At 39.5% G+C, this 17,788-nt stretch overlaps 1 protein-coding gene across 1 annotated transcript in view; it reads left to right on the top strand.

Moving 5' to 3' along the window:
* The window catches only part of LOC139726818 (uncharacterized), a 39,075-nt gene extending 24,926 nt beyond the window's left edge, over positions 1-14,149 (top strand). The window contains exon 2 of the mRNA XM_071637812.1: positions 13,782-14,149. Within this exon, the coding sequence (XP_071493913.1) occupies positions 13,792-14,133 (342 nt within the window). The 5' untranslated portion in view covers positions 13,782-13,791 and the 3' untranslated portion in view covers positions 14,134-14,149. The remainder of the gene's footprint in view (positions 1-13,781) is intronic.
* Positions 14,150-17,788: the final 3,639 nt, after the last annotated feature.

The raw sequence follows: 17,788 nt of genomic DNA, 5'->3' as shown, positions 1-17,788 counted from the left end.
TGAACTTCCGTGGAAAAAAAAAAGAAGACAGATAATGATGCTACAAGTGGCACTGAATGTGAAAGCGGTCAAACGAATGTCGTGAGGTTGGTTGAGTTCCATTCTTACTTTCTTGAGACATTGTTTTCCCTGTGAAATGATATTGGATGTTTATGATTTTGCAGTTGGAATGACGTCAATATACTCACAAATACTAGAAGGTATATACCTTGTTCATTCGCGTACTCGTTTTAATGTCTAACGACTTTCAGATTCTTGCCTTCGGAGATGCAAACAATAGAGTTAGATAGAGGGGGCAATTAGTGACGTGAGAATAATTTCGGGTCTATAATCTGTCTGCGCATTTTTCAGTGAAGTTTTTTTTCTTTTAAAGTCCAACCGACACGAAAAATGCGCTTTATTCATACAGAAGAACTGGTGTAACACCACCCATTGGCATTGTCGCCACAAGCACCAAAATCGTTATCCATCACTTCCATTTGTGATGCATACTGTATTGTTAAAACATCCACCTAGTCCCCACAGGCACACACCTATACATTCACCCAGCCCCACTTCATGAACCGAGGGAATCTAATCCGATTTCTGACCCCTTTGCATTAGGGGAGTCTATAGCAGTGACTGACAAAATTTTGGTTTTCTTATATGAACATATATATATACATTATGAACGTAATACTAGGAAAACGAGTATATATCTATATATAAATATATATATATACATATATAGAGAGAGAGCAACTCACCGTATATAATGCCTGTACACATATCCTGATTATACCATATTCACACACACACACACACGCACACACACACACACACACACACACACAAGCACACACACATATTTATAATGTACTCATAACTTGTAGAGTATGAAGTGGACAGTATATGAACTGCATTAATTGAAATCTTATGCTGATATGAACACAGTCTATAGCACATTAAATAACAGTCGCCATCAACTTCTTCGGTTCCTGCAACTCGCGTACGCGCAAACTCTATCACCCTTGCTTTAATAGTGACATCTCTTTTCAGCTATGTTCCATGAAAGAAATCGTTAAAGTGGTTGCCTCATTTATATTGTGTACTATATATATATATATATATATATATACATATACATATATGTGTGTGCGTGTGTGTGTGTGTGTGTGTGTGTGTGTGTGTGTGTGTGTGTGTGTTTTAAGGCATGAACAGTAATATTGGCGAGAATAGGGACGGAGGTATGATTAACATTCAAAATCAAAGATCAAAGTCAATGTTTCAACATGCTTTTTTGATTTTGTATGAGGATACAATGTAGAAAACAATCCGAAGTTTCGAAATGAGATGTGCGGGAGTGAGTCCCTGATTGGGTCTCAGAAAACTATTTTATTCACAACATCGGCAAGCACCTGTCATGAAAGTCGGAGGTCTTTCTCGTTCGTAACTTTGAATTGACGTCCTGACACTTTGCACTGCGTTTAAGCTGCTACTTTAATTGGGGAGCACCGGGCGTCAGCTAATGAAACCCGGAAGTGGGACGAGAAACGGAAAAATTGCGCTGAAGCGAAGCGCTTTTTTGTTTTGTTTTGTTTTGTTTGTTTGTTTATTGTTTTTTTTTTGTCAGCAGAGGAAGTGGCACCAGAAATATTTTGAGGGCCCCCGCCCCCTTTACGGAATTCCTGGATACGCCCCTGCCTTAGATAAGGAGACTAAGATTATTGTCTAAAGATTATTGCCTATAGTGACAATCTTTGCCGTTTCCGAAAAGGAGTCAGCTGATCATAATGTACATTCTAAATTACGTTCACTGACTGTCTGTTTGGTTACTCTGAATTTCCCTTTCCCCAGCGCTGGGGCAAGAAAATTCCCCCTAAAATTCGGCAGATTCCCACCGGTGGATGCATTCCGTCAGTGTCAAAACAGTCTGGCACTTTACTCTGCAAATACTCTCCATCTTGTTTTCCACCGAATTAAAGTCGTTGAGAGGCGAACCAGCACCACTTCACGTCCGCTTCTAACGCCGCTCGTCCGGCAAGTCATTCTTCTCGTATATCAAGCTGGGAGAAAAAAAATGAGAGGACTTCAACCAATTAGATGCAGACAAATAGAACTCGAAAGTCACTGCGCGCCGTTTGCGCAAATAGGGGAAGAGTTTGTAATGCTCTTGTAATATTGTTAGCTTCTCCCCCGTCTCAGGACCGTGGATGCCTTAACAAGTAGGCTACGTTGGCTGTCCGGGGGGATAGTCACTCGAGAAACTCGAATCAAACTTGGACGCTTGTCATATTTCAGTGTTTACCGCGGACAAAGATCACTACTTCGAATCCACACAATTTGTACAGCTAAATGTCCCTCTATCATGACAGAAATGTTTTTTTTTTTAAAGTCCAGGAGGGAAATTATTCCTCAACCTGCAAGGTTACTTTGTTTTAATACGGAGAACATCGATTTAGAATTGCCAGTAATGACATAGTATTTCCACCGAAATCCAACAATCGAATAGTTCCACAATAATAGACGTTTAGAAAGATTGCATTCTATTTACTGACGATAAAAAGCATTAGCAAGAGAGCATCTTTTAAAACATTTTACAAACGTTCCTCTAACATATTTAACGTTGGATAAACTAACAAGATATTGCGAAGATATTGGGAAGAATGCAACGCTGTAACTTATGTTCAAGTATGCAGTCTCATAATCGATGTCATCAGCCATTTCATAGTGTAGGAAATGGTTTCTTCTTTCCAATAAGAAAATAAATCTTGCTTAGGAAAGGGAAAACATCCGTCCTGACGCCAACCTCGTGTAGAAATCACTGATCTTAAGGATAACTTACTATACAACAACGTCAACCGCTAGTCGCCATGGTGTAGAAAGTGTCATTGTATGATGATGTCCTATTAATCATGGCATCTTTGGTAGAAAGGACCCGAAGACAAATCCCTCTCATTCTGGGAGAATGGTACGGACGGTATTCCTGGAGTCAAAACGGTAGTTTAAAGTTTTAAGGATGATTCGATATCAACGAATGATTGGTATATTCCTTATATAAATCTTGAAATAGGATATTTGGTGTGTTTTTTTCACTGGAATTAGACTCCTTTTAAAGGCTGAAGAGTCATCTTTGTATTGAATTTCATATCAATAAGCAACTATGACACGACATTGTTGTTCTGTGGAAAACCTTTGACTTTTGAAACTTTATAAAATGTCTGATTTTTAGTCAAACCTTTTCTGTCCTTATCGTTTTTTTAAAGCAGTACATGACGTTTACGTTGAGAGGGGTTTACTGTTTTACAGCTTTTTTTTTCTTTCCTCATTGTCTTAATTTCCTGCGCGACTTGTTCATTTTAGGTAGGTGGATATCATGAATTTCGTTATTCTAACTCTGTATGAAAAGTGGGTAATGTCTTCATAAATGTGATTGTACATGCTGCGGTTCTGAGTATGTGGTCAAACCAATCATTATCACGACGGAAATCAAGCGCTGTGAATTGTCCTCAGGGATGGGGGCGTCTGAATGTAGCGCCCACTCTCGTGGTCTCACCACGAAACAAGAAATCATCTATGATTGGGTGCAAACATCATCGCGAGTACCGTGATAAGCAAACATGCTAAGCAAATAATTCGATCATGATAGATGTCTTGCAACTTTTTTCCCCAATGTAAGTGTATAATCGCAAGAAGTCGAGGGGGAGGGGGAGGGTGAATGCAAATGGAAAGAAATTTAACAGGCTTTGATACGTCATCAAATATATCTTTGTGTTATTTGCGTCACTATTTCTTGAAAACCTTGAGCCCACTCATGTAAGATCTTTCTGTCATAGAGCGGCATTATTATCGCCGACACCAAGAATGGGCTTTCTCCGAAATGCCTTTTAATTCTTTACCGGAACTCGCATTTTCCAATATCCGTAATTTCTGTCAAGATCGACATTGTACGAGGAATATGAATCTTAAAGGGAAAGACTAGTAACTGATCAGTGGGAATCAGTGGGAATGCTGAGGGATGATTGTTCCAATTCTTGTGGGATTCATTTAACAGAACATTATATTTCTATCGTTGTGTGAAAATTATTTGCTTCAAAACGGTCTCATATTCAAGTAATGTGCAGCTTAATGCCCAGTCACTGACCAGGCATGCTAACCTGGAAACATTATGCTAACACAGAATAGCACTGGCTCATCAAAATCATTACCAACATGAGAAAGGGGGTATCCCCCTCCCACACCCTCCCCCCCCCCCCCGGCTCGGTCGCTTCGCTCCCTCGCCGAGGATCTCGTCACATGAATGGGCCCCCGTCGAGATTTTGCCCCCCCCTCCCCCCCCAAAAAAAAAATAAAAATAAAAAAAAACAGCAGTGTTCCGGCGCGCTTTGGGCCGGGGGTGGAGCTGCAGTCCACCCCTTCCCCAAAATTATTTGGGCAAAAAAGAGAAAAAATAAGAGTATACAAGTATGCTTAAAATCGCAAGCTGGCAACCCTAAAAATCTCCCTACTGTTGGAGGGGGATACCTCCTCCCACACCCTCCCCCCCCCCCTCGCTCTTCCCCTCCTTGGAAAAAAGCTAGATCCGCTCCTGTATAGCATTGATAAGTGCTTTATTTAGTCGATGCATTACAAACACCATGCAAAACAATATGAATATATGAAACTGTCTGAATACTACTTGATCTCCTGCGTGACCTTGTCTTTTCAGTCTTTTAGTTTGTATGTATGTCTATAAAATGTCTCGTGTCCTTGCTTCTCTCTGAGCGTCTGTCAGTGCATTGGACCATATTATTTACTGATGTCATTCTGCCTGTCGGTTTCTCTTCCTGTCTTTGACTATGTCTGTCTCTTTATTGTCTCCATTCAAATCGTTCTTTCCCCTTGCATTTCGTCCATTTCCTTCCCCTCTCTCACTTTCTTTCTTCTGTGTGTTTGTGTCCGTCCATTTTTCTCTGTCCGTATGTTTGCCCGTTCTCTCGCAACATGTCTCCTCGAGTTTCCTTTTCACCTAGGCTCTTCATTTGGGCACTTCCTGCGCGCGAGTTATCTTTGATGTTATACCTTATTTGCCTTAATGCTCACCATTGAATACCGCATCGGTAGAAATGAGCTCCTGGGGTGTGACTTAAAAGGGATGTACAGAAAGCCAGTGGTGGAAACTTTGCTCAAAGCTTCTCAAATCGATTTTGTGACTTCTTCTTGGATGTGTCAAGCACAAATGAGTCAAATGCAGCGTACTACATAGCTTCTTGTCATGAACAAACATGATTACTCAGCAGAGCTGTGGATACAGGTTTTTTTTTTTTCAATTAATGAAACATGAAACAAATAATAGTATTTCTATACACTGATGTGTATAATGGCCTGTCGGTTTGAAAGAAGCAGAATGTCAGAAACACATCAATACATGAAGGAATATACAACAGTATTTGAAAAGCGACAGTAAAACAAAGACATGACTTCATTCTGTCGCATCTAAATGCTGCGACATTCACCACAATGTGTACTTGATGACAGCTTATAATGTGCCTGAGTGATGTATTCAGTTCATGTCAATCGGATGTTCGAATAAAGGACCAAACTTTCACGTTCAGATTCGAATCAAGGAAACATTCACGAACTGTCGCCAGGAGGTCGAAGGATGAGCTGAAAATCATAGTTATTGAAAATACAAGACTCCGTAATGAAGGAATCTGCTTTGTATCAATTAAATATCATTCATTTTGGAGTATAAAGGATACCGATTCGTGCAAATTGAGTGAAGGTTTTATAGTTGACGTAGATATGACATTAAAAAGGAAGGGAAGAAATTCTGCCACAATTCATATCTGAGTGAATGGCAGGTTCTTTTGTCAATAGAAGTCGCAGTTTAAGAGAAATCTGTTCGTGGCAACTATCAGATTATGAGTGCGAATGGGCTGTGACAGCGAGAGTTGGCGACAAGGTTCGTGGTGAGTGCGTCCCGGAACTTCTGGCTATATATACGTTATTATCCTATCCACTCTCATTCAGCGTCATGAAAGAAAGACGCACGGTGAATAGGCCGTGTCGTATTACCGTGTTTAGCGTAGGACACGCGGAGTGTGGGTGGAGAAAGTAATATGTGCCATGTTAGCGGTATACGGTAGAAACTTTAATAATCGTCTTGAGGTGTCTATAATACTTGTCACTCACACATTCTGTGTATGAATTGCTGTAGTCGTCGTTTAAGCTGAACCTGAAAGAAAGCAACAGGCATGCAGCAACCCTGTCATGGATCTGTTTTTTTTTCATATCTTTAGATGTCAGCAGAGCTGAATGATAATGTGCAATTTTAAACGTTCTTAATTGGTTCTCTTCTTATGCCTTCAGTCAGCAAACACGCAGTCCGCTGCATGCGTAACCACCTCCAATTGTCAGACTTAGAGGCGCCATTTCATCTCAGACAATACTATCTTTTCTGTTGGTAGCTTTTTGTAAAATATGTATAGTTACCAGTTTTTCGTTCTCTTTTGAAATGATGCCATCATTACAGTGTTTGTCTGTTGCTTTTGGCAACGATTCAAATAATAATCTTTTTGTCGCGCGCGTCCCACCCGTGCATTGTGGGACGTGCGCACTGTGGAAAGTAGATCCTTCTGCAAATGCCAGGCTTGATAGTGATGTTTGAACAAGTGAACCAGGGGGTTTCCAGTGATCCGCCGAGTATAGAGTTTGAAATGGATGATGGGATGGAAAGAAAACGACACTTGCCGGCCACTGGGCAAAACTGTGTTTACAATTCACTGCATTCGAGGGAAGGGGCGACAAATCGCCCTCATTCAGTGCCATTAGTGTTATTACGGCTGCCGTCATAACAAGTACGATACCAGACAGCACATTGGTTGAAAGTTATTTGAAATGGGCTATCAAAGCAGCAGGAAACTAGATGAAAACAAAACTGCTCGATTATGACGACCAGATCCCTTAACTTATCTTCTCTCCTCCCCCCCCCCCCCACCACCAGCAAATCTATCCCATCAAGTAAGAGGAAAACATTCTTTAAAAAGCGCAATTTCGAGACAAACCAGGATGTACCCCAGAAATGATTTGAATTTATTCCATTGATAATGATCAAGAGAAATAGCTGAAAATATCAAACTTTCCTTGATTGCGTTTGAAACATACAATCTGTCTTTTGTTTGTCTTTGTGCTGTCAAAATATGGCGGTCAATCTATGACTTTTCCGTATACGCTATAAACATGCTATATTTCGCAACGTGTGTTCTACATCCTGTAGTGTGTCAAACAGTATACAGATCTAATTTGATGGCTAAATATTTAGCCATTGTCCCAAAAGCGTCCGTTACCCACTTGACAATATATACGATTTACACAAGTCACAAACTTGGAAAATTAGTATTTACCGACAAGGTGAACGAGAGTTTTGCAATAACTCTCGGCCAGTGGACTGAGAGAAAGAGAGAGAGAGAAAAAAAATCCTGATGAATTGAGCACGCCATATCAATAGCATACTGCCTGGGAAGTATAACATTACAAGATTTAAATCAGGACTTAAGGCTCTATATTAAAACGGATGTGTTGCAGCGCTTTATTGTCATGGGAGAACCCCATTCCTGAACACACAGGTGAGTGACCGTTATTCATTTTGTTTTAAAAGATACTGGATTCTTTTAGCCTATATGCAAATACATCCATCCAAAAAAATAAATAAATAAAAATACTGCGAGTGAAGAGAAACAAAGATTTCCGATGTATACACATTGATGAAATTCTTTTCAATGAAGAGTTTGTAACTACTGTGTTTCATTATTGAATCAAGGTCACCAAATAGCTTCATTGAGAAAAAAACACACAAAAGAGAGCAAAGCAAAATATAGATCAATGATCCCTAACGAAAAAAAAATCTATCAATCACAAGGAAAGCAAGAACAAAGATAAAAGACAAGGTATCGCATGAGAAAAGGCAATAAGAGATCGGGATGTTGTATACTATTGAATCACATAAGGGATGAGGCTCTATGTAAAAAGATTTCCTTCATATGAACTAAACTGAACTATAAACTCTTGGACGAGATGTCTAGTTCACAATGTCCCCGAAGAATCTACTCTCGCTCAAGATGGCTACCCTGGGTTACTAAGATCATCGAATACTTCCTTGTAATCCAAGAGTACAGATTGCTTATGTATTTGATTATAATACGCGTTCTATACTTTCAACCACAAAAAAGTAAAAAAAAACCATAAAACATTAACGCGGAAACTGATAGTTTCGAGGAATACTCGTGGGAACTTAACCCCCAAGAAAGCCTCCTCCAAAAGCCATCCTTTTGACGTAAACAGGTTTGATGCATGGGGAAAGCTCCTCCTTATCGGCATTTACGTTGAGACGAGAGTCTTAGAGGTGCATATAGCTGAACAGAGAATTAAAACTTAAACGCGTCATTATGATTACAGCATTCATTGAAAGAAAGTTATGATTCAAATAATTGGATTATTTGGTTACTGTTAACCGCAGAATGTCTGTAGATTTAAGATGGGATCGGATATTTTTTGTGAAGATATCAACGGGGATTCCTTGTAGAGCTTTGTCCTTTTTATTAGGATTGTAAGAAAACCCCCGAGCAATGATTCCAAATCCAACAGAAGAAACCCGGATGAGATGATTCACATTTGATACGTTATCACACAAAGATGTAGAATAAAGATACGTGATAGAAACTAATTGCTTTTGATGTCGGAACTTACACGAGTGGGGATCATTATCTACGTCGCTAATACAAGGCACGATTGAAATATTGAGAATCCATGGTTTATTCCGATTAGCCATTACAGTCGTTTTGCTTGTCTCGTCTCGTCTCGTCTTGTCTCGTCTAATGCTTGTCCTCGAGATCCGTCGACTCTGATAACCCCCTTTTGTAAAATCAAGATCTGAATGTGCTTTCAACACGCACAAAAAACCGGAGAGCTGCTACGTTTAGCATCTTTTGCCTAAAATGGAGCGCAAAGTGCAGTGTGGAAGGGATGTAGCGATTTAGTTTTGATCACAGCTACTGGGCTTTTTAGGCTTGCCGACAGCATTCATGTTATCACTCGGACTGACGATGCGTATACCTGCGAGGGATAAACAGTATAACAGTACCATGTTCTATTAGATTATGCTAAACAAAGGGGGAAAACAGGAAGAAGGAAAAAGTCGGATAGAGAAAGATGCAGAAAGGACCGAAAATAAACGCTCTCTGCGTCTCTGAAAACAACTGATGGCGTCTTGAAACTGTCAATAAAATCTGGCGACCTTAATAACAACATGGGCGTACTATGTGCATCTCACTAATAAACGCAGTCTTGGGGAGCGACTGGTCTGTTGATGTATGCAGTATTTGTTCCTAAAAATGAAAGATACCAACCCCAAAATGAAATCCTCCATTGAAACAATGATCTGCAGCAAAGACGATAAGATGGCGCTAATAACGCATCCATAGAGGGATGTTAGAGAGGGCTTCCTATGTGGAAATCTCCTGTAACACAACTCAGTTTCACAATGTTTGGAAGCAACAAATACCCCCCCCCCCCCAAAAAAAAAAAGTGTACTGAAAATTATTTCGTTTCGTGCTCACTGCGATGTTCATATGAGAGTGCCAAAGACACTATTATCCTTACGACATTGCATGTGAAAATACGCGCTTGGTTTGATAGCATTTACAAAGCATGCACAGTAATTAAAAAAACAAAACAAAACAAAGCGTGACTTGACTCATCCGTCTTTCATAACTCGATGACAATCTGAGCGCCAGGAACCATTTGCTATTATTATGATTACCTTCAACTAATTAACTAGACAGCGTGATTATCACACGTGCTTCACATGCTACGTACATCAAAGTCTGAACTTGCCTAATTGAATACCCTCTATGAAACCATATAGATCTACGGGACTACATGCTCCTTCTGTCTCTCCATTTCCTTCACACTTATCTCTGAACCCCCCCCCCCCCCCCCCCCACACACACACACGCACTTTCCTTCTGGCTTTGATGTGAACCCCCTTTGACCGCTGTCTACAATTCGTATTAATTCGTGTTTTGGGAGAAAATAAACCTCGGGCTTAAGACCACCTTTCCACCAGTCGCAATTTAAATAATGCGAAATTCTGATTTCCTGAGGCTTGAGAAGGACGTGGAGAACTCGTTTGAAATCATGATGGTATGTTTACATGACTTACTCTCGTGGCGTCCAGTGGAATTTAGTCAATCCCACAAGTGTTCTCTGAGCCAAAGGGGCTATTCATATTTATTTGCTGATCAATAAGGGGGTGCAGGTGCTTCTACTTGCGCATTAGAGGTGTATGAATGTAATATAGCGAGTTGGACTGACTCCATGCATTACAATACAAAAATATGAAGTCGTATTAGTGCCTGATCATTCACTGCAGTTTTTCTTTTGTTTCGGATAATAGTGATATAAGTGATGCCAATTCACCTATCACAGAAATTGCTCTCCTGAGAGACGATTCTCCGAAGAATATTTTTCTAAACTTGTGTACACGAACCACATCTGGAACAACTATAAGAAAACGAGAACTACCGTTCTAACTATATACTGTCTTTCATCCAGTCAGATTTTCATATAGACTACCGAGCGTGAGTTTATTATGCAATGTTCCCTTTCCGGCATTAGAACTTCTTTCGAAAGCATTTAGCTAATATGGTTGTGCGTGTTTCCTGTAACATCTTCCTATATACAAAAGAGTGACTTTATCATGATATGTTTCACATAGTTGTATTAGATGGAGAATCCGTCGGTCAAGAGTGACCATGAGTAACAGATGAAGAATTTGTGATCCAAACATATAAAATAATCTATATACTGCACTACTATTTGTATACACGTGCCTTGGCTCCGGTACCCTGTAACGTGTGTGTATCCCTGTAGATTTGACTTGTCTGCAAAATGAGATGGGAGAATAAATGCAGGCTTAAAGGAAGATCCAGGGCCAGTTCAATGTCAGTCTGAAAAGAAAGAGTAAAATATGACAAGTTAGTACAACAGGGAAAATTTAGTCAAAATCGGATTAAAAGTACAAAAGTTATTACATTTCAAAGATACGCTTATTTTTGCAAGACAGTTCTTGAACAGTTGGTAGATGAGTAAGCTGATGATGTCATTACCTCACAATTTTCCATTGATTGTGTATGAAAATTGACAAAGAAATTCACTTTTCTCTATTCCTGGTCAAATTCAAAATAAAAATAAGCCAGATATGTTAGGATTTGAAAATTAAAAGGGCATATTAATGTTTGAACGAAAAGTTGGACATTTTAGAATTATATGTCCTGTGTTTGTTGTTTATGTGGTTGTGAGGGCATGACATCACTAATCTATATTGCATTATTCATTGACTGTTCAAAATAGTGATGTTTCATGAAGATCAGTAAAACTTCCAAATGTCACATCTCCTTTAATTTCAGTCGAATTTTGATCAAATTTTCACTGTCTTGCAAGGGAAAAGTTTCACCCTCTCTCTCTTTCAGACTAAGTTTTTACTGGTCCGGAACCCCCCTCCAAATCCCCTCTCTCCTTTGCCAGAGACTGCTTCTTAATTGCCCACTGTGACGTAAAGAGAAATCAGCTGTCATTTTTATTCCCATCAAAAGACTACAATGATTGACATAAACTCCCGTACTTAATTGCCTGTTTATACAAGTTGTAATTTGCTAGTAATCATGCGCGCCAACTTGTGGGCGGTTATGACCCATCACCAAAAACTCAAGCAATAATATATAATGTTACGTAATTCCTACGCAATACTGGGCAAAAATGAAAAGAAGGTAACGAAATCATTAGCTATTCATTAGCCATATTCAGCTTCTGTTGGCTATGAAGACAACCAACAAAGCAGAACGTCACATTTTTGTAGATAATAGTCTCCATGTTTTTCGTGCAGTGCATAGGTGATTACCTGAAGAGTTACCCAACCCTCTAATGGTTTGCATTCTATAATGCGACCCAACTAGAAAGGGTTTCTTTTAGGAATACAGTGAAAACTAGGTATAACGAGATACTTGGGACCAGAACAATTTGGTCTTCATATCAGATAATTATTTTGTTATATCAAAGTCAATAAACAATACAAAACAAAGGAAATAAATTCATTGGGACCGGAGAGTTTAGTTTGTTATATGAGGTATTTTGTTATACGAATCTCTTTGTATTGAGTTTCCACTCAACGGCTCCTCCTTCATGAAAATTGAAGGATAAGAAAATGTAGGGCCTACTTGAAGGATGAAGAAAAAGAATGCAAGAGACTGAACTCTTATCTACTCACAACACAGCGTATTCATTATTATCAGAATATGAAAACTTTGACCATTATCTTGCTTTCCCCACATAGGAGATAAACGGAAAAGATTATAGCGAAAAAGAGAGAAGGATAGAGAAAATATATATATATATATATATATAGAGAGAGAGAGAGAGAGACTCTGAATTGGCCAAGTATCGCACAATCCCTTCTCATCACCCCCTATCAATTTGTCGTCGTATTTGCTTTTGTCTTTATCTCTATAGCATTGACCTACATTATGGCCACGTTGAACGTCCATACAAACGAATACTCATCAACGTACACACAAACACACTCTCACACATACATATTCAGCAACGGTATCAGGTGTCTTATTGTCGTTGCCAGTTGACCATTCGGGTAGTGACCAATGGGATGATCACTTGATAAGAGAAGTGTGAAAATGTCCAGAAATCGTGACGCAAAATTACGTGATCAAGAAGACGTCAAGTGCCATCAGTGCCCGCTTATCTGACAAGGTAACAAAGCATTAGAGAGATGTTCTAATGACGATAATGGCCTTATTAGGCTGTTTGCTTGCCATCTGCCTGCCAAACCGCCTTTCGATTATCGTATTGTTGTAAAAGAAAAATAAAGGCCGACAAGCAGCATGGCATCTTGGACGTGGTTGTTTCTCGAGATTTCTTTGCTCGGTCCTTTCGAGTAACTCGTGCGTGAACAATATTTTGGCCACAGACGGGTAACGCTCTTCCTGCTCAATCAGCGGAAGGTAGAAGACAACGACATATGGGTCCTGCTTCACCTCTTCAACATCTGTCTATACTTCATTATAACGACTTCCCTCCCCCCCCAAAAAAAAAAAGAGAGAAAAGAACGCTCATAAAACACAATACTAGACGCTAAAAGATGACTTCAGCAAGCACGCTTGATTGGGGGGGGGGGGGGGGGGGGGGGCGGGGGGGGGGGGCGGGGAGGGACAGAGTGGGGAACAAAAATCACACAAAATCTGTTCATAGAATTTGTCTTCCTGAGAGTAATGAATACTGACTTGTTGCAAGCAACCCCCAACACACACTTTAGCTGTTACACAAAAAGAGAAAAATATGCAAAATATAAAATACAAGAAAAGCCACCATGACTTTTGAGGGTTCCACCACTAGTTATTCCGTTGGAGGGAAAGACGGGAGTGGGGATGGGTGGCTCGGTGGAAGGGAGTATCGCATCATATAAGTCAAACATCCAAGAGCACTGTCTACTTCCCCCCCCCCCCCATCTCTCTCTTTTTCTAGCACTCACACACTTACACACACAGAAAAACACAACCATTAATAATGGTAACAGCTTACAGTAGCAAAGACGAAAACAGACACACCGCTGATAACGAAATGGTACCATTGATACGCAGACGAATGGACATAAACGCATGAATTACTTTTGGCTATTTCCATGATGATCCTTGAGTCTCGAAACTCGACTAGATAACCGAATTTCTTTTTTTAACCTTCATTCTTGCTTTCAGATTTGCCACCATGAACACGCTGTCACAGTATCTCCTCCTAGTCTGCTCACTCCTGGTACTCATCCAGAGCTACGCCCTACCGTTCGACAAGCAGACCGACGACGAAGAGCCGCCAGAGAACAAGCAGCAACTATGGGACGCCCTCCAGGCCGACGCCGTGCTCGATGACGACGACGACGTTTTCAGCAGGATGACCAGGGGCGACCAGGCCTTCAGTAGGGACCGACGCCGCGTCTGCGTGAGCGACTGCAGCTTCTGCCACTCGTTCTTCCCGACCTACAAGCTCGGAAGCTGCTTCCACGGATGCCGAAGAGGGTTCCACGATCTCGGCTGCAAGCAGTTCCGCTTCTAGAAGACTCCAGATTTGCGTCCCGTCCAGCCCCCCCCCCCCAACCTCCACCTCCCCATCAGTTATCCCTGCAGATCGGCATCACCCGCCTCCATCACCATGTTTCTCGCAACCCTTAACACCACCAGCCCGATGCCACCATTCATGATGTGACCCACGATAGAGGGCCATTTTGATTGAATTCCATCTGATGGAGACGATGAAACATCTCTCCCGGTGTTCGGGACTTACCTTTCTTCAGCTTTACGATACAGTCTAGTCTGGGTGTGAAACACTTTACTTACATTCTGAGCATAAGGACTTTTTCAAAAACAACACAAGATCACTTAAATGTCGGACTGTAATCTCAGTGCCATTCATCTTTGCTTCTTGTATGAACCAGTCAAAATAATGTTAGTGATGCATACAAATTAATGTTGAACCTGCCACCTCTTTATGTTAACAATCCAACACTTCTTTTTTTTTTGCATCTTTTTGGGGTTTTTTTTCTCTCTCTCTCAAAGGCTCACTGTCTGACTGTGCATCTCTAGTGTTCACCGGGACGCACGAATAAGAGTTTGTACCATTTTGTATGATGCTCTTTATTGTGTTCTTGCCACAAGATAACCAAGCAGTGCGTTACTACTTTTGCATTTACCCGCATTTGTAGCGCAGACGAACTATCAATTAGAACCTAAATAGACGTAGAATCGATCCTCAAATATTTTAGAAATAAAGGTTTATAGAAAGCGAGTGACGTGCTTATAGTGTTTATCATGCATTTTCGGATGCGCGATAACACGAAATAACAGGAAACTGGGGATATGTTCGAACAAGAATAAAGCCAGATTGTCGGATATCGATTCTGAATGATGTTGATAACTGAAATATGATATCAACTTGATTGTTATCCTGTTCAAGGTTCAAATCAGTGTGACATTGCTGCTATAGCCCAATGAAACTGAATCAGTCTTCTCCCTTGTTCAGCTATTACTGCATGATTTAATGCACCAAATAACCAACTTTAATCCTTCAGTTTAGCAAAATTATGTTTCGAGGTAGAAGTGCGTTAATCTCTCAGACAACGTGTAACACCAACGTCACCTTCTTAACTCGTGTAGCTTAACACAAGACATTGACCAGATTCTAATCAATATGATACTCCTTCACTACTGGTTTGTCTAAAGATGAGTGTCTACTTCTTGTCTACTTGCACGGTGTCCCATCCTTGGCATATAAATACTCTCTAGCAAAAAACTGGGCTTCTCTTTGTACCGGAAAACTGACGCTTTCAGAGTAGACTGCATTGTCAATATCACCATGTCATCATGCACAGACAAAGATGCGAAGATCGATAATAGAAAATTTAAAAGTCTTCTGTTGGAGTTCGTATCTCTATAGAGCTTCAAAACGCCTAGGATTATATAGCCGCGTTGTCCGTTTTCACTTGTCTTTTGTTGAAATTGTTTCGCACCGTTCTGTCATGTACCAGTTTTTGTGGCTGTATTTATGAAATGATATAATAAATTACTCATATTTTCAGCTCCCACTTTCCAGCCTGTATTTCTCATTCCGGACAACTGCGACAATGAGTTAAACTTCTTAAACGTATTTCACTTTGATGTTCCATTTCGGGAGCAAAAATGGATTTATGACTAATGCGATTTTTTGAATTGCTCCTTTTTACTCTTTTTTTCCTTCAAACTACGACCATTTCTACTATTATTTCGTTAAGGAATATTCTACTTTGAAAAAAGATAAAAATACAACTGAAATTATATAGAGCCTTTTCATATCTTGACAAAAAAAAAGAAGAAACAAAAAAGAAAGGAGAGACATGAAAAACAAGAAGAGACATAGAAAGAATTGAAGAGTAACATGGAGATAGAGAGAAGAAGAAAGAGGAGAGGGAGGATTATCAAAATATAGAGAAGTGTCGTTGCGGATGAGCATTCCTCAGGGTGTTTTCATTCTGTATACACTTTTACCCTTTCAACGATTCTTTAATTCCTCCTCATAATACCTGCTCTCCAATGACCCGAGAGATTTGTGGCACGGCAACTGGTGAAGGGATATGATTTATTTTGTTTCCCCTCACAATAGGCGTTTTCACATCAGCCCGATAAAAATCCAAGCTCGAGATATTTTCCAATATCCCAAGTCAGAAAATAGCGCGCTATTTCGAAACATCGGGCTGATGTGAAAACGCCTTATGTTGCTTTCCAAATACACGCATTTGAATAACATTATCAGTCGTCCAAATTTGTAGAGTCCTTTCTCGAGGCCCAAATTCCGCTTGAGAAACGAATATGCACGTTAGAGGGCGCTATTTCACCAACAGGGCTGTGTTGCTCAGGAGTTGAAATTGTCTTCCCAATGCATTTTTTTAATCCTTAAAAGCAAAGAAAAGTGATAAAGATAATGATAAACTGAAAACGTTTAGCAAAGTAAAATGGTTGTTGTTTTACAACAAAATATAATGTTCCAAGGGAGTACTCTCTCCCTAATATACAACTTCTGTGGCCTAATCATAACCTTGAACAAATAATAATAGTAATAATAATAATAATAATAATAATAATGATAATAATAATAATAATAATAATAATAATAATAATAACAATAACAATAATATAATAATAATAATAATAATAATAATAATAATAATAATAAAATACATTTATATTGGGCAGCTAGTATAATAATATACTCTACTGCGCATTACAAAGTAATAATCACAACATGCATAATTCAAACATAGAATGCATCGTTCAAAAGATGACTTTTTAACCTGACCTTAAACTCATTAATTGACAACAAAGAAATAAATGCAAAATGGGAACAGCATGAAGAAAGAAATACGTTATGTACATCACATGAAATTAGCTCTTTTAAAACTATAAGGTGTCCACATGGAAGATGCATGTGCATAGATAATCAACAATGGTAGACAGTGATGGAAGGAAGAAAAATACAGTAAGAGAAAGATAGGGAGTATGTGCGCATGCGGCGCTCACAAGTGTGTGTGCGTGTGTGCGTGCGTGCGTGTGTGTGTGTGTGTGCGTGCGTGCGTGTGTGCGTGTGTGTGTGTGTGTGTGTGTGTGTGTTGGTATGTGTTTGATATTTGTTCGTGTGTGTTTGATATTTGTTTGTGCTTATGTGAGTCTATATGATATGAACACCAGGTAAATCCTTGACTAAATCATTTTCAAAGGATTATTATCCCAATCTCAATTTGACGGAATTTCGCAAACGAATTCAACAAAGCACAGTATACAGATTATATTTTTCCTGTCGAAACTTAACCGGGGAATCAGATTTTACAATATTCTATACAGGTTTCATGTAACACATCCAATTTTCATACTCTTAAAGTTCTTACATTTTCATAGATCTCATTTTTTTTTCTTTGACTTGGAGAGGAATTAATTTGATGGCTGCGATTAGTACACGTTATTAAAAACTCCTGGAAACCATAGAATCGATTTCTGAGGAATTACTACCAGTTCAAAAACAATTTACAGTTTGCAATTTACAATTTGATACTCACTTAACTAAAACAGTTGATATAAAATCATTCAGTTTAACCTTTATGTCGAGTGAATGGCACACACGACGTGACTCTGTGTCTGTTAGGATTTTTCAAATAACTATCCAACACACATATCATTTTGATGTA

Source organism: Diadema antillarum, unplaced genomic scaffold (assembly GCF_040938485.1).
Source record: "Diadema antillarum isolate AM-2024a unplaced genomic scaffold, OU_Dant_1.0 seq00000100_RagTag, whole genome shotgun sequence".
Lineage (NCBI taxonomy): Eukaryota > Metazoa > Echinodermata > Echinoidea > Diadematoida > Diadematidae > Diadema > Diadema antillarum.
This window is presented reverse-complemented; position numbering and strand designations above follow the sequence as displayed.